Below are 22,621 nucleotides of genomic sequence, written 5' to 3'. Positions count from 1 at the left end.
TTGAGTGACTATATTCTCAATTTTCTCAAGGATGATATATAATCAGTACTATTCTACATGCACAGGAGAAACAGATGTCTTAAAAATCAGAGCTTAATTGTCCCATGAAACCCCAGTTGAGAAAAGCTGAATGAGTCAGAGGAAATCACAGGGGAAATTAGTTAACATTTAGAACTAAATGATAATGAAAATATAACACATCAAAATTTGTTATACATATATATATATATACACATATATATATATATATAACTAAAGCAGTGCATAAAGGCATTTATAGCTTTTAATATTCATAGTTGAAAAGAATAAAAGTTGAGAACAGTAATCTAGGCTTCTACTTAAAAACGACTAAAGTAATAAGAACAAATTAAATACAAAGAAAATATAAAGGAGGAAATTCAAGAGCAGAAATTAATGAAATAGAAAATGAACAGAAAAATTGATGACATGAAATGAAAACCTTAAGGTTTACCAAAAATAAAAGTGACAAATTTCATATTAGATTATCCAAGGGAAAAAAAAAAAGAGAGAGAAAATCTAAATTACCAAAACCAGGATTGAAAGAGGGAACACTACTGTAGCTCCTACCATCATTTAAAGAATACAAGACTATGATAAACAACTGTCAATTAATTCAACAACTTAGATTGAAATAGATTCCTTACAAGATTTACAAATTATCAAAACTTACAGACAGAAAGAAAAGCTAAATAGCCTTCTATCAAGAGAGTGAATTTTTAATTAACAATTTTCCCCAAAACAAAGTACTAGTTGCAGATGACTTCAGTGGCCAATTCAATCAAACATTCAATTATAAACAAGCTTTTAGAAAACATACACTTTAGAAAAGACACACTCCCATGGGGTGCCTGGGTGGCTCAATCGGTTAAGCATCCAACTTCAGCTCAGGTCATGATCTCACAGTTCTTGAGTTCGAGCCCTGCGTCAGGCTCTGTGCTGACAGATCAGAGCCTGGAGCCTGCTTTGAATGGTCTTTCCCTCTCTCTGCCCTTTCCCCACTCACGCTCTGTGTCTATCTCTCAAAAATAAATAAACATTAAAAAAAAATTTACAAAAGATACACTCCCAATCACTTTATGAGGCTAACATCTTTCTGATACAAAAAAATGGTCAAAGGTTTTATATAAAAAGGAAACTAAAGAACAATATGCCTTGCCTTATAAAGAACAATAATCCTCAACAATATATATAAGTAAATCAAACCTGGCCATATCAAAAAGGTGTCATATATCATGACCAAAATGGAATTTATCCCAAGAATACAAAGCTGGCTTAAAATCTAAAAGTTAATTTATATAATTCACATAATAACAGAATAAAAGAGGAAAATAATAAGATCACCTCAAAAGATACAGATAAAAGTACCTGACAATACCTTTTGATGATAAAAATCCTTAGCAAATTAGTAATATAAGGGAACAGCTCAACCAGATACGGGAATCAAAACAAAAACAAGACACAACAGTGCAAAGAAAATTAAGGAAAATGTAAATAAGTGGTCACCGTATGGGTCAATGTTATGTCAGCTATCCAAAGCACATTGCAAAGTCTGCTATGGCCAAGAACCCACTAGTCTGCAACCTCTGCTCTGGATGTTCTAAATTTTATCCCTGGAACAAACCAGACCATCAGAAAACTGAGTAGTACTCAGACCATATATTTTTTTTAACCAAATTGCATTTTATCATAATTACTAGATTACATTCTATAGAAACAATATTAAGCTTATTTTTAGAACGCTGAAGACATCATTTACTACAACATGCAGTACCTCCCTTATGGGGGCCCAAACAAAAATTATTTCTTAGACCTAAATTGCACAAAATGTATGCCTGTGAAACTTATGGACAATGCAAAGCTCAAAACTCATCAAGTTTCCAATTTGGCTTTGGCTGCTAGTTAATCCGATCTAAGTTTAGCAATCATATACTGTTTATACATTGCTGTATACTACTTTTATCTCTGGTCTTAATTTACTAATTTTGCCTTTTGTACTTTTAGAGTATATATTCTTATAAACTACTTCAAATTCTTTTTCAGGATAAAATATATTACATAAATACATGAGTAATTTTTAAAAAGTTAAAGAGTGCCAAGGTAGCCATATTAGAGAATTTCCATTTATTCAAGGATATAATAGAGACCATGTAATATTTTAAATGTACAGTGTCATGTAACTTTTTAAGAGCAGAAAATGGTGAGACATAATGAACTTGAAAGGGAGACCAAGGAGAAAAAAACCCTAGGGAAGGAATAGGACTTTAAAGAATGAATAGATAGTGAAGAGGGTAGCTGGTAGACAATGTGAGCAGTAACAGAATATTAGAATACAATGTAAAGGGAAGCAGTTCAGAATAAATAAGGTAAAGATAAAGATGGGTGGGTAGCATAAATCAAATAATAGATCAGATGCAAAACTGAATTTGGATTTGTTTCTTTAATGTGAAATGAAGCAGTAAAATGGGTTATAAAGCTTTTGAAATATACAGGACCATTATCTCAAATTTTCTGTTTGGAAGTTATTGAAGTCAATACCTTAAGAGGACTAGTTATAGACATTAACATCTAGAAGGGATCATAGAGAAACTATATGCTACAACCTAACTTTAAAGATTAAGAAAGTCAGGAATAAAATATATTTATACCAAATAGCATACAAAGATTATACAACATAAAATATAACTATATGAATGACTTTTTCTTCTTCCTCATTCCATGTACATACAGTATACACCAGAGCAAAGCTAAGAGTTCAAAAAACTTCTCAAGGGAAAAAGATAGGTGGCTCCTTCACTATATAGAATACCTCAAATTAAAATGAAAAACAAGCATTTACTGTGTTCAATATATAATGCTAAGTCACTAAAGACACGAGAAGAATGAAACTATTCACAGAAAATCATACAACACTATAAGCTCAAGATGTAAAAGTCCATTAAATATAATCTAAAAATACTTAAAAGTCAATGTCAACATAATTTAGCACTCTTACTTTATAGAAGATAAATCTTTGTAATTCATACACTTATAAAATAATGATTCACCTGCCAAGATTGTTTAAAATGACATAAGTGAGGCTTACTCTTAATATTTGGGTTCTTTAAATAGATACAGTTTTATGGGAGGGCAACTTTCTTCTCCATTTGTTTTATTTCACAGAGAAAATTAAAAACAGGAAAGAGAAACTGAGAAAGATATTTTGAGAAGGTAACAAATTATTACACATGTGACAAAATATTAAGAAGGAAAACTTTACAATATGTGCGAACACTTAAACACCAGCATGTTTTTGGAAAATCTTAATCAGTATTTCCTCATGAAATATAAGAATTTAGAAACTGTACTTCTCAAACTTGCTTCAACAGTCCACACAAATATATATTGGTCTTTGTTACAATGACAGGGCATAAATTAAAAATGCAGATCATGTGACTAGGACTGGGGAAGTGGCATCAGGACAAATTCAAGGATATAACTAGCTAAGGATAAACACTAGCCAGACAAATGAGAAGGTCAACAAATGAGAATATCTGTGTGAAATCAAGGAGTCAGGCTGAACACAATAACCAAACATCAAGTAGAGGATCAGAATGGAGACAATTAACAGAAGAAAAAAGAAATCAAATGAAGTGGGCAGCAGGTTTCCAAACTCAGAGAAAGACGCTAATAATAAAAGGTCGAAAACTTTATTACTTTAGTTATATAACTAAACTTTATATATATAACTTTAGTTATATAACTAAACAAAAAATTAAGACAGCAGAGAAAACCAACAAGCTGTTTAACACTGGCTCAACGCTTTTTCGCATCTCAACAATCTTTTGGAATTTTCAAGTGGGGAGAAGAGTTATTACCATTTGAGAAGTGGAAAAGACAAGAGATGTACAGATGTTACTGACATTCCTCATTTCTTATGGGAACACATGATTTCAATGCCAATTTCAAAACTGGCAAAAATGTAGGGCATATAAATATACATGTTTATATAAATACAAAAGAAAGGTATAAATTAGATTTTAAATAATATAATTGTGCTAATACACAAAGGAATTTGAAACTAACAGCTTACTCTATAATAATCAAGATATACCTAATCTGAATCTTATTTTTCATTTTCATAGACAATATAAAAAAGAGCTAGTCCCATAGAAAAAACTTCCTTGGCTGGATGAAAACCAGCTGACACCTGACATTGGACATAGAAAAGAAGCCAATAAATAGCCTTTAAAATGAAAAATATTAAAATTTGACAACTACTTCATATATTTGCTTCACTTGCTAAAATGAGTATTCAAGTTTATGAACTCCTTTCCTAATCATTCAGTAGAATTATAACATAAAACATTTGATAGAACTTACAAATCCATTTCAGTTTTTAATAACTGTCTTTATCAAAATCAAAAGTGTTACTATTTAATGTTATTCTATAAGTAGAACCATTTCTACTTATTTCTAGCTTCTCCTTTTACTCACTACTTCACTTAGGAGTCCTCAAACTCCTTTTTCATAAATTCCGAATGATTAACCTAGGACTTAAAATTTTAAGCAATTATTTAAATTTCCAAAGTTTTTTCCCTTTTAAAAATTTTTTTCAACATTTATTTATTTTTGAGAGATGGAGAGACAGTGCACGAGTGGGGGAGGGGCAGAAAGAGCGAGGGAGACACAGAATCTGAAGTAGGCTCCAGGCTCTGAGCCGTCAGCACAGAGCCTGATGCAGGGCACGAACGCACAAACTGTGAGATCATGACCTGAACTGAAGTGGGTCGCTTAACAGACAGCCACCCAGGTGCCCCAGTTTCTTCCCACTTCTTAAGCCTGCTGTATTGTAACTGAAGAGTGAAAAAGTCCTACAGGGAGTTTCAAAAGAGATTAAAGAAGTTGGTACTATGTGATGAATTAAGAAATTTGACAAAATGGTAAAAGAAAACATTTGAATCAAATAGACTTAAATCTAAATCTTCGAACTTGGGCAATATACTGTAAACCAGTCATTAGTCAAGTGTGGTCCACAGCATCCATGGGGATCCCCAACTTTTCCAGAGAATCTGTGAGGTCAAAACTATTCTTACAATAACTAAGATGATGTTTGCCTGTTTCACTGTGTTGACATTGGTACTGATGATATAAAAGTAATGGTGGATAAAAATGCTGGCTCCTCAACACGAATCAAGGCCATGGTACCAATCATCATATTCTTTTCTGCCATGCACAGATAATTTTTAAAAAGGGGGGCAGAGGAGAAAGCCTGTTTCCATTATGAAACAGTAAGAAAGTACTAATTTTTAAATTTCCATCCTTGAGTATATGACTTTTTAATATTCTGTGTGACAAAATGGAAAACATTTCTGTTACATACTTAAGTGTGATGGTTATCTCAAGACAAACACTTGTATAAATGTAACCTAAACCAGTAGCTTTTTTTTTCATGGAATACCATTTTCATTTCAGACAGATACTTATTTGGCAGACATTTTCTCAAAATGAATGAAGTGAGCCTGTCATTTTCAAGGAAAACTCATTTTCTTTGTCACCAGTAATAAATTCAAGCCTTGAAGCAAAAATGAGAATTTTGGAAAAGTCTTATCAGACACTGAATTGTGACAGCTTCCTAGTTTTTGACTTTTATAAGATAAATGGTGATACGAACACATGTGTTTTTTAATACTGCAGAATGAAATGTAACAATATTTGGAGGTCCATAAGTATGTTAGAAATCATTTTCCAAAATGACCAATGTATGATGTTATAAACTCATGCAGGAGTACAAGATCCATTCAAAATGTGCACTAAACGACTGGATTTTAATCTAACAAAGTTCAAGGAATTCCCTGATAATGTTTTTTTAGATTCCACACTGCAACTAACCTCTAGGAAACTACCATTTGTGTAGTTTTAAGAGTGGTATCAAAGAATATCCATAATTATCTTAAAGAGTTATTAAAATATTCTTCCTTTTTTTATCCTAATATAAGTGTAAGATCAGATTTTCTTCTTAGACCCCCTACAAAATGATGTAGTACACCAGACTGAATATAAAAGCAGATGTGAATCTAGTTATCTTCTATAAAGCCAGATTTCAAAGATAGTTGAAAAAAATGTAAAACAATGCCACTCTTCCCATAGTTTTCTTTTCTTTTGGAAAAGTTATTTTTTTTTTATAAAAGTATGTTAACATGTAATGAGTTTATACTTATTATTTTTTAATAATTTTTTTAACTTTCTGAATTTTAATTTCTAACCAAATTATTGACAAATGCGACTCTCGTAAACAAAAATCCTAGTGAGTCCCCCCAAATTTTTAAGAATGTACAAGAATCCTGAGATCAAAAAAATTGAGAACTGCAAGGATAATCCTCTCTGAGGCTAAAGTTTTCTTGGTCTGTCAAATGGGAGGATGATACTAACATAAAATAGTATATGAGGGTTATCATCACTTTAAAAAATAGCTAACAGTTAAGTATTAACTGTGTGCTAAGTACTACACTGAATGTTTATAGGCATTATCTCATTTATTCCTTATAAGCATTTTAGGAAATGGATACCTACCTCTTCAGAGAGTCATTCAGAAGACTAAAATAATGTTTGTGAAGTACTTGACACAGTCCCTCTATACAATAAATTTTCAATAAATGGTAACTAATGTGCTCAATTATACTGCCACCATAAAACTATGTGGGCGTCCAATGTACAACATATATCCATATTTAACCAGCTAGTTAGAAGCCTGATTCCATCTAAGACCAAATTATTAATGACCAATATTGATCTAAACACTCATTTAACCAAAAGTTATCAGACATTAAATGTTTACAAACACCTCCTGAAAGGCCTTTGTCTGCAAATCTGGAAGCTATACACTAAACCAAACACCAGTGGTTTAGCAGAACTTTAATGCTAACTTTGTAGTGATCAATGCATCTCATATCGGAATGAGTTCTTTAGTCAAGTGTTGGAACAAGGACCCCTAACAATGCAGAGCCAGGAAAGTGTCAATGGTTTTGTACGTATATGCGGATAATACATGACACAGACCTTTCCTAATTCATACACCACAGCATGTATTAACCACTAGACTATGATGGATTAATGTGGGACTAGTGGCATCTGGACAACCCTGCCCTTACTCTCATATAAGTAATAGATTAATTCACATACTTCTAGTTACACTATGTTTTTGCAAGCTGTTTGTGGAGTCTTCCTACTCTACTAAAACAGTAAGTATTCTTTATAGGGATTATAAACTAATACATGTGTGTCTTTTAGCTACCATCTACTATTCCCCCAAAGTTGGTGTATGAAAGCAATGTTACAACTTCTGCCCCTCCCTCCAAGATAAACTCAATTTTTAAATAAAAGTATTCATAATGCATAATACAGCAAGAACATGAATGTGTGTTATGTACAGTATATGCAAACATATATATGTGTGTTGTATGTATACATACATATACACATATACACAATATGCTGATTTAATGGTAACAGAAAAATCTTTAAGGACAAAAGGTAGAAAATGGGATCCAGGAGACTTTCTGGAGAGCCCAACGTTCACAAATATTCCTAACAATTACCCAGATAAGCATAAAAAGATAAGGTGCTTAAATAAAGAAAAATATGTGCTCAGATAAAGGAAAACATGCTTACTGAAAAATTCAGAATACTGGAAACATGGGTTTCAAACTGTTCGAACAAACAAATGAAGTAAAATGCTAGTATTCAAATACACACTTGAATGCATTCTGAATGCAAGAATACTTAAACACTAATGGTAGACATTTTGTCTTCTGAACTTTTAGTTTGTGAAGCAAAATTAGCTGGACTAATCTCACTGAATTTCAAGCACCTAAGCACAGTGAAGGTACTCAATAAATAATGGAGTGAAATTATAAGATTCAATCTGCCCAACACATCTAATCTTTCCAAAACCTCTTAATAAATGGAAAATGTTGGGGCGCCTGGGTGGCGCAGTCGGTTAAGCGTCCGACTTCAGCCAGGTCACGATCTCGCGGTCCGGGAGTTCGAGCCCCGCGTCAGGCTCTGGGCTGATGGCTCAGAGCCTGGAGCCTGTTTCCGATTCTGTGTCTCCCTCTCTCTCTGCCCCTCCCCCGTTCATGCTCTGTCTCTCTCTGTCCCAAAAATAAATAAACGTTGAAAAAAAAAAATTTATAAATGGAAAATGTTATCTATATCAATTCAAATAATTTACATATTTAGCTAAATTTTTCTGTCTCTAGATAAACTTATACTTACATCCTAAGATTGGGTTACTCTAATTCTTCCTTGTGAAAAATGTCACCATAGTTATACTAAATATAAAACTTTAAAAATCCACAGAAGACTTGCTGATACAATATATAAATAGTGTACATTTTATAAAGCAATATATTCTACAGAATAAAAAGATATATAGCAAGTAGCTAGTCAGAGTCTACTTCATGCAGATTTTATATAATTACTAAAAATAATTTTCATGGTAAATAGAAAGTGGATTTCCCATTTGAACTAAAATATACTATTTACCATTAGTCCATCATGTTGACAAATCAAAAGGATAACATAACTTCCCTGTGACTCTTTCAATCTTATTTAGAAAACAAAAACAAGTACAAGAAAACCCTCTAATGTCACGATAAATATAAATGGTTCTATAATAAATCTACTTTCTGGGGCGCCTGGGTGGCTCAGTCGGTTAAGCGTCCGACTTCGGCTCAGGTCACAATCTCGCGGTTCGTGGGTTGGAGCCCCACATTGGGCTCTGTGCTGACAGCTTGGAGCCTGGACCCTGCTTCTGATTCTGTCTCTCCCTCTCTCTCTCTCTGCCCCTCCCCTGCTCATGCTGTCTCTCTCTCTGTCTCTCACAAATAAATGTAAAAAAAAATTTTTTTTAAATTAAAAATAAAAAATAAATCTACTTCCTATGTTTAAATCTGATCCTTAATTTAGTTCTACCCTAAAGGGTTCAGCCAAATCCTCAACCTACTGGATCTTTCTTTAAGGAAGAAACAAAGTTGGGGGCTTTTAGCTTACATATAACAACCTATAAAACCAAGTACAAATGAAGCTAGAAACCATGGCTTTGGTTAACAAAGGAACAAGACTGGGCATGACAGTTATTATACTTCACACTGTAAATATTCTTATTTTCATAAAATAGCGATTTTTTAAAAACAAAAATATACCAAATGCTATACCCCCCAAAAAGCATTCTGAATTTAATTAAAATTAAAAGATAAAAATATTTGTGAAGTTTTCTCATTTGTAATTCTTATAGACAACTACTAAAAATGGTTCAATTATAAATAATAAAACTAGAATATACAGTAATCAAGTTTCTGAAATGACCTTTCATATGATTCGTCTTATAAAAAGCTTATATATAAACCTCTCAGACATATACACATCATTCGGCCACACAAATTTGGAATATACAAAAAAAAGTTTGGAGGACTATTTCTTCTTACTGATCTAAGTACTAAGATCCATTATTACATATGACCTATAGGAAAAGCATCAGAATTCTAAAAGTATAATCATGTCGCAGCAAAAATAACCTAATTTTTTAAAAAGACATATATTTGGTCCCCAAGCCCTTTCTATCACCTATATTTGGCTATTTTCCCAAGTTATTAGTTAAGGTGAGCTAGGAAGCAATGATATTAATTTGAAATCAATCTTTGCCTGTTTGATTTCAAATTTTAGGTACTTACAGTATTTTATTTAAGATTTTGAAGATCACTTAAAACTTCAAGTTAAATACACATAAGTACACATAATAAACAATCACAACTTAAAAGGTAAACTATATAGCATCATGAGAATTAATCTGCACTATATCCACTAATACTGATTTTAGTTTTCTTTTTACTAAGATTTAATAAGAGTACCTCTAAGAAATTTATGATTCAAAGGACCAGGTTACACTTGAACACAGAGAAAAACAGAAGGGGTCCAATGTTTACTATAAATAAGCAGAAATCTACATAAAATTTGAGACGTTCAAAAAAGTCACAAAGATGAAAATTATAGTGACAAAGTTAAAATAGCTCAATATGAGGTATAATAATAAAATTATCACTGTGGTATATAGATGAACGTCATTATTCATTATTGGACATTTATACAAAGAGTTAATTCTTTTTTAAAAAAGCAAAACAATTTCCTGGAAATCTTGTAGTGCAAAATGTTATCTATTGATGTGCAATATGAGGCACTTTAAAAAATGGTACATTTAGTTTCAGACAGTTAATAAGTTTATTTATATAGGTCATTATGACTACTTACAATTTTGGAAAAGAAGCATATTTTATTACTACCTGGTAATTTTTCATACTTAGTCTGCCAATCATTGATGAATATGCAGTTAAATCAAATAATATTAAATAAAGAGAAAACCACTCAGTATGGTTTAATGCAACAGGTATACAGGAAACAAACTGAGAAAATAACACTAAACAATTTTAGTGGAAATAATGAAATGTCAATTTTTAAGACAGCATTAGAAAAACATATACATAAGGCACAAAACTATACTCAAGTGGGTTTTTCCCAGAAAATAACTCAGACTTCCAAAATCTGTTACATACTTAAATTTTAAATGGCTAATGAAAACACCAATAGATTTACTGTAATCTGTAAAGTACAGTTCTTTAAAATCCACACACACAAAAAAATGTTTTAAAAACACATTAAAATTTACCACTAGACCTTATAATCTAATCAGACTTACTTAAACTGAGCCCCCAAGTCATGTGACCACTCCTAATTACTGAAGTTCCTTGATGAAAGTACATACCCCTATTTCTAAGTAGATAATACGTACCATCTCTAAGAAAACCCGATAGTATCAAAGTTTAAAAGAGAGAGAGAGAGACAGAAAGAATGGAAATTAACCAGAGAATTCAACTCAGACAATAAGCTTTTAGGATGGGGGGAAAGAGTATGTTGGCAGGTGTCTGCAAGGAGCTAGATAATACAATGGAATCAGTTTTCATTCTGCAGAACAGCCATGAGACTTGCTGCAATGTCAGCTCCAAGCACACACTGAGGGACTCCAGAAAATGCTCATTGATCATGCAGCACTTTATAATGCGCATAGGCTTTTTTCTCCTGCTAACCCCGCCTAGCTTCCCTTTGCAGCTTATTTTCCCAAGCCCTCTCCTCCTAATACAATCTCTTCCTGAAGACAGTGACATATTTAATAAATTGTCTTACAGTCTAAATATTAGGAATACCATTCACCATCATGAGCCTCTTTATCTTAAATTAGCCAGTTTTTTCTTAATGAGAGAGGAAAAAACTCTACACATCCACAGATTTTAAAATGTATTTTAAATATCTATACCTACAAATACAAATGTTTGGTAGTTATACTATATCCAAGGCCAAAGCCCATTATACTTCCACTTTGACATGTATTTCCTTGAACTGATTTATACTCAAAGAGGTTCTTATAAAATTGATACAACCAGGAATAAAAAGAAAATTAATTTAAAATCTTCATGACTCAAAATGCAGATTTTTATTGTGAGCTCTCAAGGATTAGTGCCTTAAATTTTAGGGCCTTTTATTTTTTAACTTCATAATTAATTTTATAATGTCAAAGTCACATGAAAAATCCAGAACCAGAATGTACCAGCTAAATTAAGCAATCAGATTGATATATATGCTTAATTTTACCCTAGAAACTAAGATAACCAGCTGTTTTTAATAGTTACAGCAAGCAGAGCTTTGGGCTTAAATATGTAAATGAATTCTAAGACATATGACACTAAACCTACTCAAAGCTGCTTTGTAGACCCCACCTTCTAATGAGTTAATCTAAAGGTCACCACCACCAGCCAACATTTTTTCACTAAGTCCGAGGCCCTTTCTTCTTTTTTTTTATTTCCTATTAAGCATACATCTACAATTTACAAAACATGAAGTTTAAACAAAATAATTCTAGACTTGTTCAATAATCATGTGAACCAGACTGGCACATTTTCACAAGGAATAAGGTCTGACCAGATCTTGCTTTTATGCTCTGTCTCTCTATGCTCTCTCCTCTAATCTATTCATCTGTAAAATAATTCCGGCAGATAAGATTTCTTTGTTCAGATTTCAACTTTCATTTCATTTACAAACCTAGCCCTACCTCAAGAATGTCTTCTAGAACATATGCTTCCATTTCAGCCGCTGTCTCCACCATGTTTTATCAAACTGCCATGTTTCTTACTGCACTATGATTAGATCATTGCCAGCAGGAACACTCCTCTGTGTCAGCAAGGGAACAGGAAATGGAATGTTCTATTACATGCCTAAAGCAGCTTAGCTGTTCACTAGCCAGGCATCTACCAAAAGAGCAGGGGGTGACTCACTGTGTATTTTTTAAAGATACAGCAGCTCTATTCCAAAGCAAACTTCTGTCAAGTAATTTTAACAGACAAAATAAATAAAGTCTCTTATTTTATCATTCCAAATTTTAAAATCCTAAAATTTCAAAAAAAGAAATAATTATACATTTTTTAAAAAGCTATTTAAACACGTCTGGCTTCCTGGTTGAACAAAAGAGGTTGAAGTGGGTTACGTAGCAATTTATCCTTAGTAAAGCCTTGTAGTGAGATTAATGGCTATATTAAATACGCAAAGAAAGAGGCAAGGTAATACCAAATTAGGAATTTGCTACATTAGGCAAATGCATTACATAACATATACATTATAGTTGCTGACTTAAGGGTGTCAAAAATAACCCTTAATGTAGATTTTGTGAATAGTAAACTGGTATTCTAGAAACTAATCTGTTTGGAAATACCTAAGAGAATGAGATTAACATTCAACTGATTTACAAGTTCTGAGGCAAGACATAACCCATCATGGTTATATTCATTTTCTAACAAAGTCTTTAATTTCATTTACTAACCAAAGAAATGGTCCTTCACCCCCTTATCACAAATACTATAAGAGATTAAAATATTTCAGATAAAAGAAATTCAAAAAACTGTACCTGACTCATTAAACAGCAAAAAAGTTGCTGACTGACTGCAGAGCCAAATTATATTATATTCATTACTGTAACTGATCCTCTATTTAGTAAAATTTGTTACCTTGTCAAATTGCTTCCTTACATAATCTGGAATATGAAAAATGCAATGGGAAAGAAACAATGTTTTATGCTCTGTGGCATTAATAAAATAACTGTGCACATGTAGGAGTGCCACACAAATTAAACTTGGTGTGATTCCTAAGGTGAACAGTCTTCTAGTCTAAATTTTCCTAACTAAAGAAAACGAATTTTTAAAAGAAAGGAAAAAAACAGGAAAAAATTAGATGAAGGAGTTATTATTAACTTGGCCAAATCTAAGCTGAGAAAAGTCATGATATGAATGATATTGCCAGTAATGTCTCCTCAAAATGATGTCATGTTTTAGTGGAAAGAGATTTTGTAGTTCTCTTGGGCCTCAGATTATTAACCTGTAAAACAGCATAGCATTCATTCAACATGGAATATCTACTGTATATCAGAAACTGTTCCAAGTATAGGCAATAAAGCATAAAATTTCTTAACAGATTTATATGAATATTAAATAAGAAAAATTACTACTTAATATCTGATATTTAGGGGGTACCCTTAATACGTCAGGACATATAGAAGGGTTTTTTTTTTCCCTAATAAACATGTTATTTAAACCTCACAATAACCCTGCCCACAAAAATTTAAAATAACATTGACAATTACATTAAACTTACTATATGCCACACGCCATTTCAAGTCTTTTGTATGTATTAACTCATTTAATTCTCTCAATAATCCTACAAGAAAGGGAGGAACTATTATCTCCATTCTACATATATAGAAACTAAGGCACAGAGGGATTAAGAAATTGCTCAACTTATTCCCAACTAAGCTAATTAAGTTGAGTAGCTAAGATTTTTTTTTTTTCAACGTTTTATTTATTTTTGGGACAGAGAGAGACAGAGCATGAACGGGGGAGGGGCAGAGAGAGAGGGAGACACAGAATCAGAAACAGGCTCCAGGCTCTGAGCCATCAGCCCAGAGCCTGACGCGGGGCTCGAACTCACGGACCGCGAGATCGTGACCTGGCTGAAGTCGGACGCTTAACCGACTGTGCCACCCAGGCGCCCCGAGTAGCTAAGATTTAAACCTAGGCAGCTGGCTCCAGAGTCTGTCCTCTATCTACTATACTTCCTCCAGGTGATATTATCTTTATTTTACAAATAAGGAAATCAAGTCTCAGACAGTGTGCAGTTATATAGCAGAGTTGGAACTGAAATCCAGAACGGTCTGACTCCAAAGGCTTGTGTGGAATTAATGGGAAACAAATGATATTAAAAATGTTTTCCCTCAAGCCATATATAGTGCTTACATCTAAGTATGGGTATGCCTGGCATTTGGAGGCTTCTCAAACAAAATAATTTCCATTGTTAAGACCTAGCTTAAGAGAAACTAGCTAGCAAAGTGGCTTTCACGATTTCCTTTCTTCCAGGTCAATTCTTTCTATGCATCAAATAAATTGCTTCACCCTTGGATTAAGAGAAGTCAACAAGGTTTCTCTTTTTCAAATCTTCCTCCAACATAAGCAAGCAAAGATAGGTTTGAGTTCAAAGAACTCACTTTAGGGCACTTGTTTTCCCCCCATAAACCAAAAAAACTTTATTTGACAAGGAATCAGGCCCTCTATGCCTCAAACCAATCAGACCATTTACTATCTCCTTCCTTTCCATTGTAGGATCACAGGGTATTTTTCTTATCTTTTTAGATATTTACTGTTAAATTTTTACCAATAAAATATGTGATTACAGCTTTCCTACAGAATTATGGATGCTTACAAACCATTTATCATCTCTCCTCTCCCTCTCTCTCTTACAGATCAGAAGCTTGATCAAAGGAGGAAACATTTTGTCGCCAATATATAACCAGGGCCAGCAAAGTATCTGGCATAGAGCAAGCACTTAAGCATTTGTTGATTAAACAATAAATGCATGAATAAAGGAATTGTTGGATATCCAGTAATGCATCATAATCTCTTTTAAATTACTGCTACCATTAGAAATAACTTCTGATGACAAAAACATTATTATTTAGGTCACTATTTAGGTCATTATTTAGGTCACTGAAATAAGATATTAGAAATATTTGATACTATAAGCAGAATATATATTTCAGAACTTACTTAATTTTTTTATTATATAAGCAAAATAATTATTTACTGTTAATTTTTATTTTCTAGTACGTTTTGTTAATATGATAACCTATGCCACAGCATTAAATACTCTGGGCAAAGGTTATGAAAGAGATTCATATGTATCAGTCTTAAAATCCTACATCCTAAAATGAGCCACCTACCTTCCTTCTAATTCAACCTCATATCTTGGCAAAAAAAAACCCTGTTTTGCCATTTGTCTAAAACTGATTTCAATGGCACAAGGTCTTTTATTTTTTGCCAGCAGCAAAAGCATTAAAGTGCAAATAGTAGTTAACATATGAACAGTTATGCAAATTCAAACCAACATATGTAAATAACAAATTACAAAACAAAATACTTAGTAAAGTAAGATTCAAATGGCCAAAGTGGAGAGAAAAGCCTCTCACAAAAAAGGGGGAAAAGGACAGAAGAAGCTCAATAAATACTAAGATAGGGTAAAAATCTTCTAAAATTTATTAGGACCAGCATTGGTTTCCTTGAATAAGGAACAAGAAAACCAAACACACACACACACACACACACACACACACACACACACACACACACACAGAAATGTGTTGATGACAAGCAAGCAACATTATTTTGTATGATTTAACATTTTGTTTACTCATCTACATAAAACTATTTTTCATCAAAAATTCCTAGTTAAGGGAGTTTTATTCCCATCAAATATTTTTTTGTTTCAAAATCCACATTTTCGAGCAAAACAGGACAGATCATTGGTGGCAGGACAAATGTAACAATTTCACTGTCCTACATAAAAGCAAACTACTAGAAAAATAAAATCTAAACCAACTTCACCTCTCAAAATGTACGAAATATAGTCATTATTTTATAATATCTTCATTTTTTTTCTTTTCTAACTGTAAGTTCTATTTAAGCAGAAATTTGAAACCCAAGTGTGAAATAGCCTGGACCAAGCATTAATGAGATACATATATTAAAGAATCAAATAGAACTTAAAAGACTAATAAAATCTGGTCAAATTTCTGAAAGCCCAAACATTCTTAAAACAACAGGATCTCCATGATTTTACATAATATTTCTCCTAAACTAATCATGCTATAACTGAGGATTCTAGATGTCTATCTACTAGTAGCACAGTAATATTCTTTTCATTACCACCATAACTTACTTTTTTTATTAACTATGGTTTTTATCTATAAAGTAATACATGTTCGTGGAAAACATTCAACATGAAAGAAAACAAAAGTTAACCTACCTCTTACCAACTCCTACAAGGTACAATTAGCTAGTGTATTCCTCCAGAAATAACCTACATACTTGATGTATATCTTAGTGTAAGATTAGTTTTTTATACAAATGGAAGCATATTATGCATACTTTTCTGCATCCCTATTTTTGTAATTTAATACTCCATAATTGTTTCAGGTTAGCACAAGCAGATCTATCCATTTTGCCAGTTGCTAAAATTTTCACTGAAAAACTGTACTATAATTGATTTAACCCATCCCTACTGATGGTATTTCTACTGTCTATGTTTCAAAATGCTGCAATAAGCATGCCCAATAAAAGGGCATACACACGGGGCGCCTGGGTGGCGCAGTCGGTTAAGCGTCCGACTTCAGCCAGGTCACGATCTCGTGGTCCGTGAGTTCGAGCCCCGCGTCAGGCTCTGGGCTGATGGCTCAGAGCCTGGAGCCTGTTTCCGATTCTGTGTCTCCCTCTCTCTCTGCCCCTCCCCCGTTCATGCTCTGTCTCTCTCTGTCCCAAAAATAAATAAACGTTGAAAAAAAAAAAAAATCTAGATTTATCCTTAGTTCATCATTTCTACTTTTCAAGGAATAGCAAATGAAAGTTACACCTCCTCTCAATTAATTTCTGCCCCTTACCAAAATAAATCACATAAATTCATTCCCTGACAGATTAGGAACTTCAATTGCTGTCTACCAAACAAAAAACAAAACAAAACAAAACAAAACAAAACAACCCAGCAATGATGCGTATGGGAGAAGAGAAAAAAATGGGGCATTGAGAAATATGTTTAAAAATTAAAAACAATTTTTTTTACATCTATTTCTGCTAAATTATAAATTCTATCCAGGTTTAATTGGTTCTTTAAGGACTAAATTGAAGTTTCTGCCAGAATCTTGTATTCTAAAGATACAGAATTCTTTGGGTATATTTTTATCAAAGGAAATTAATTAAATAATGGTGGATATATTTGCTTCCCTTCCACATTTATTTCAAACTGTACATTTTTAAGGCATAAAATTCTATGGGGTGTCTGGGTTGCTCAGTCGGTTAAGCATCTGACTTCACCTCAAATCATGATCTCGTGGTTCAGGAGTTCAAGCCCCTGGTCAGGCTCTGTGATGACAGCTCAGAGTCTGGAGCCTAGTTCAGATTCTGTCTCCCTCTTTCTCTGTGCCTCCCCCACTAGCACTCTCTCTCTCAAAAATAAACATTAAAAAAAAGGCATAAAATTCTAAAGGATTCCTTCCATCATTATTAAAAAAAAAACCAAATACACAGTAAGAAGATAGAGCCATACATAAGCAATTTTTATCAACATAAAGAGCACTAAACAGTTTATCTCAGCTTCTTGTCATACATTCCAGGTTTAATTTTATAAAAATGTTTACAAATAAGAATGATTAAACCTACACTAGAACCTCCATACTAAATGTTAACAGTTGGACAAGCTTATGGATATGTGCAGGTTTAGGTAATGAAGGATTAGGTAAGGATATTTAAAATTGTAACTTCATAAAGAGAGTAGTAATACAAAGGCCATCCAGGAGTATATTCTAAACTGAGGTAACATATGAAATATTTTATAATCACCTATTTTATTGCTTTAATAAGTTTTTTCAATACTAATACTATAAAAAGCCCTAGCAAACTTTTTTCTTAGATAGATCATCATTACCATTTTCATCAAGCATTAATACAAATACGTTTGTTTTCACCAGGTGACAGGGTTTATACTGCATAATGGATATAGAATGACAAAGTCAGTCCACCTCCAAGAGTCCATAATCTAGAAAAAAATTGAACCTCTTTCTCCACAAAGTTTAACATCAAAATCTTCAATGATTTTTTTTCCTCTTCTCTGAATTACTATCCCTTTTCATTTTTCTTTAAGCCAACAAATAAATAAAACCTAAAACTCTTCTTCAAAAAGGGTCAAATATCAATATATTTGAATAAAATATTTCATCCAGATGTGTCTTATGTACAGAATGGAATACAAACACAGTCTTGTCCAAATATAAGTAACATAGTAAGCAAAGTAAGAAACAAAGCAGCTTGTTCCTCTTTTCACATCTCCAATAACAGTGTGCCTGTTGGACACTTGCATTTGTTGTCTCTACTCAGGATGGGTCACACCATGAATTCATTCTTTTTCCAGTATTTCACAATAGGTTCTATGTATACAAAATTGATAAAATATTTATTGTTTTTAGGTCACACTCACCCCTCCCAAATTTGTCTGTACTGTACATTTTCAAATAAAAATTTATAAGTACATATATAAAAGGAATTACTTACTTCAATGTTTTGTTTAGTTTTAAACTGGCTAAATCTACTGACAGTATTGCACTCTCAATTTGGTCAGCAAAACATTAGCTGTCTTCTACTCCAAAGCAACAAGTAGCTACCAACAAAATGAAATACAAACACATCTACAGTCCCAACCCTCCACCTCCCCCCCACAACACATACACATCCCACAGAGGCAGAAAAGTAGAGAACAAAAAGGGGCTGAGGATAAAAATACAAATTAAAAGAAAAGACTTAAGTCCAAAACCAACTCTTTAAAGAGTCACCAAATTCTACCACCCTTCTGAAGGACAACTGTCCTACTCTAGGAGACTGAAGAAACAGCTCCAGGTAACATGCTTAAGATATTTTCCAAAGGCATGGAAAATAATTAGGGTGTAAAAACTATCCAAGTAACCTTGGACTTCCAATACTGTCACTGGCTCTCCTCCTTTGGTTCCTGAATGGTTTGAAGTCAATGGCAACAAGCTCCAATCAATATGGTCTCTCACGATGCCTGTAACTACTCTATTTCTAGCCTAATATATTCATAACAAAACTTGAATAGTTTGTTGGCAAACAATTACTGAAAATACCAAAAGACTGACTACTCTCTCAGATTCATAACTCCATATCCTAAGAAATGTATTACATTAAATTGTCTCTATCCACCAAACGCTAGACCAAAAATTACAAAATAGGGTACCATTCCCTATTCCACTAACCTCATCCTGACCATAGATAAAGAATCTTTAAGGATCTTCACATAAAGATATCTCAGAGCATAATTGACTTTCGGAAGTTCCCAAAGTGGATATACAGACAGGATTCCAACACAACCCTCACACGTGTGTGTGTGTGTGTGTGTGTGTGTGTGTGTGTGTGTGTTTATATGGAAATACTGATTTCATTCTATGTAACTGTAAACTATCTCTTTGGTCATTATGAGGCTATCTCACAACACAGCTATCTGTTACCATTACTTTCAACTTCCCCCCACAAATTTCAAATATCCACTTTTACTGCCAAATCTCCAACAAAAAAAAATCACAATATAAGAAAATAGAAGTTATTATTTAACAACCTTCATTTGTGTGACAGATATCTCACTAGCATGCTTTATGAAGTCAAATTTAACCCACATTCATATCTTTCGACTCCTCCATCACCAATTTCTTATCACAGTCAAGTATTTTTAGAAAGCCTATCAACTCCCGTTTTCTTCAGGAACATATACAAATGTCTCTTTCTTCAGGAACATATACAAATGCCAATGTCTCCCAGTGAAGACAGTCGATATTTTTTAAAGGGTAGACACTGAATAACTAATAACTTTCAAAATATTTAAAAGCATAACTGAACTGCCAAACATAATTTTATACTTAGTATGTTTTGTATGTTTAAAGAAACCATTGCCCTCTTATACAAACTCCACAATTTCCAGTAAAACACTTAGTTTTTAAAGTATTTTTCATAATTGTTTCAAGAACATACATTTGCATAACTTGATTTTTTTTTAGCATTTCAACTTACTTAGAAAACTATGTACAATTTAATATAGGGTCTTATGCAGTTTACACTTTCAATACTTAAATGCAATAATATCATAAAATTTCGTAATTTTTTTTTTAAATTTTTTTTTCAACGTTTATTTATTTTTGGGACAGAGAGAGACAGAGCATGAACGGGGGAGGGGCAGAGAGAGGGAGACACAGAATCGGAAACAGGCTCCAGGCTCTGAGCCATCAGCCCAGAGCCTGACGCGGGGCTCGAACTCACGGACCGCGAGATCGTGACCTGAGCTGAAGTCGGACGCTTAACCAACTGCGCCACCCAGGCACCCCTAAAATTTCGTAATTTTTAAAATCAAATCTGCAAAACATACAAGTAGAAATCCGCTTCCCAAAAGATCAAGTTTCTAATGCAAGACTCCTATAACTAAGCTTAAAGAAAAACATTTTACTGGGGCTCCTGGGTGTCTCAGTCAGTTAGGAGTCCAACTCTGATTTCAGCTCAGGTCATGAGCTCACAGTTCGTGAGATCAAGTCCTGTGTCAGGCTCTGTGCTGATTCTCTCTCTCCCTTTCTCTCTCTGCCCCTCCTCCATTCTCTCTCTCTCAAAATAAATAAATATAAAAAAAAAAAAATTTTACCTACATACACCATAAACAGGATGCTAACCCACCTTACACTAAAGTGGTATCAAAATAAAATTAACTTTATTAAAATAAACAAATAAAATTAATCCTTTCATTCAACAAATATCATCTAGCTAATAATATCAGTGCCATCTCTAGAAGGATAAAAAAAGGCCATTTCTACCGCCATCTTCCTTCTTCCAGTTCTTCCAGAAGACACACCCTGCGTCTATTAGTTGTGGCTCTCCCTGATCACAGGATTTCCTCCTTACAGACAAACTAGGCTTCTAATCCTGGTCTTTAGTACATCAAAGAAAATGTCATCTTATTAAGAGTCACTGGTGGGAAAAAGCGCTCCAAAATTTTCCCATATATCCAAATTTTTAACAATAAATATTTTTTTAAAAAAGAATCATGGAAAGGATTCAGGAATTGACATATAAAATCAAGAGTATATGCCAGTCAAGAAATAATTATGCATTCTACATAAAAATAGCCACATTGGTATTCTATGCAACTTTCCGATTTCCTGGAATTAATCCCAAAGTGTCTTCTACTTCTACCTTAGTTTCTAAAAACCATGTGACCCTGGAATGTCACTTGATAAATAAAATCACTATTATCTAACTAGATAGATGAAACTTCTGCAATCTTTTTAATGTTATAAATGTGATATATGCAAGTAAGATTTTTTTTTTTTTTTTCAAAATTCAAAGGCCACAAAGGCACAAAGTGAACAACAGGTCTTTTTCATACCTGTCTGCATCAACATGGCAATACACTGTTACGCTGTTAATAGGTTTCTAGTGTCTAGTGTGGTTACAGGTTAACTTTGATACTATTTTACTTCTGTTTCTCAATTCACCATTTTTATATTATCTATTGACCGTCCATTGAAGAAATGAGCACTAACCCTTCCTCTCTTGCCCTCAATTTCCTACTAATTATTCTTTTTTACATTACAAAGTTTTATAATACAACCTATTTTATATATCTTCTAAGTTGATTCTAAAACTAAAAATCAATTAAGTACATTTATAATGTACCCAAGTGAATACTAATTACCGAGGGAAATACAATTTTTTATCATTTAGACATTACTAATTGAAAGAGAATTGAACATGTATCCCAGGCAGATGAGTCTTGAATTTTATTTTAGGTTTCTTCAGTTCTTTGTGAAGGCCCAAAATTGCCACTGTAACTACTACCAGGTTTCCTCCCACCCACACTGCCCTACTACTATATCCTCTCTCATGGACTAAATTTTTCATTGTACTATAGTATCTCAAATATTTTCATATAAGGTGCAAAGCTTTTCCAAGTATAAAAAAAGTACTTGTCCTCTTATGATAAATAGTGTGGTTGAGTATAGAAAATTTAGGTCCAAATCTCTTATCCCCCAAATGTGAAGATACTGTTCCACCGTCTTCAAGCATTCATGAAGGCTGCTAAGAACTCAGTCATTTCATTTTCCATTTTTTACTCCCTTTCTCTGGCAATAATTGGGGATTTTCTGTTTATCCTTAGAGTTCTGAAATTTTACCAGATGTGTCTAGATGTAACTCTTTTTCCATTCATCCTGCTTGGGCTCTTTCAATCTGAAATTCATTATGTTTCTCCAGCTCATGACATTTTCTTCAATTATTTCTTTCATTATTTTTCTCCTTCCCACTGTTCCTGTTCTCTGCTTCTAGAACTCGTATTTTCAAATTTACAGATGTGAAAACTTTGTGAGGTATTCTCCATATCT

General features: G+C 33.2%; 1 protein-coding gene across 2 annotated transcripts in view; it reads right to left on the bottom strand.

Annotated features, from left to right (window-relative positions):
* The window catches only part of ANKRD17 (ankyrin repeat domain 17), a 163,354-nt gene that overhangs the window by 115,749 nt on the left and 24,984 nt on the right, over positions 1–22,621 (bottom strand). The window contains exon 1 of one of the 2 annotated variants that reach the window (XM_040481441.1): positions 12,158–12,306. The exons of the other annotated variant lie outside the window; for it this stretch is intronic. Coding sequence (XP_040337375.1) covers positions 12,158–12,211 — 54 coding nt within the window. The 5' untranslated portion in view covers positions 12,212–12,306. Of the gene's footprint in view, positions 1–12,157; positions 12,307–22,621 lie in introns of those variants that run through there. 2 annotated transcript variants of the gene reach the window in all.

The sequence above is a fragment of the Herpailurus yagouaroundi genome, unplaced genomic scaffold, assembly GCF_014898765.1.
Source record: "Herpailurus yagouaroundi ecotype Mexico unplaced genomic scaffold, PumYag 28, whole genome shotgun sequence".
NCBI lineage: Eukaryota > Metazoa > Chordata > Mammalia > Carnivora > Felidae > Herpailurus > Herpailurus yagouaroundi.
This window is presented reverse-complemented; position numbering and strand designations above follow the sequence as displayed.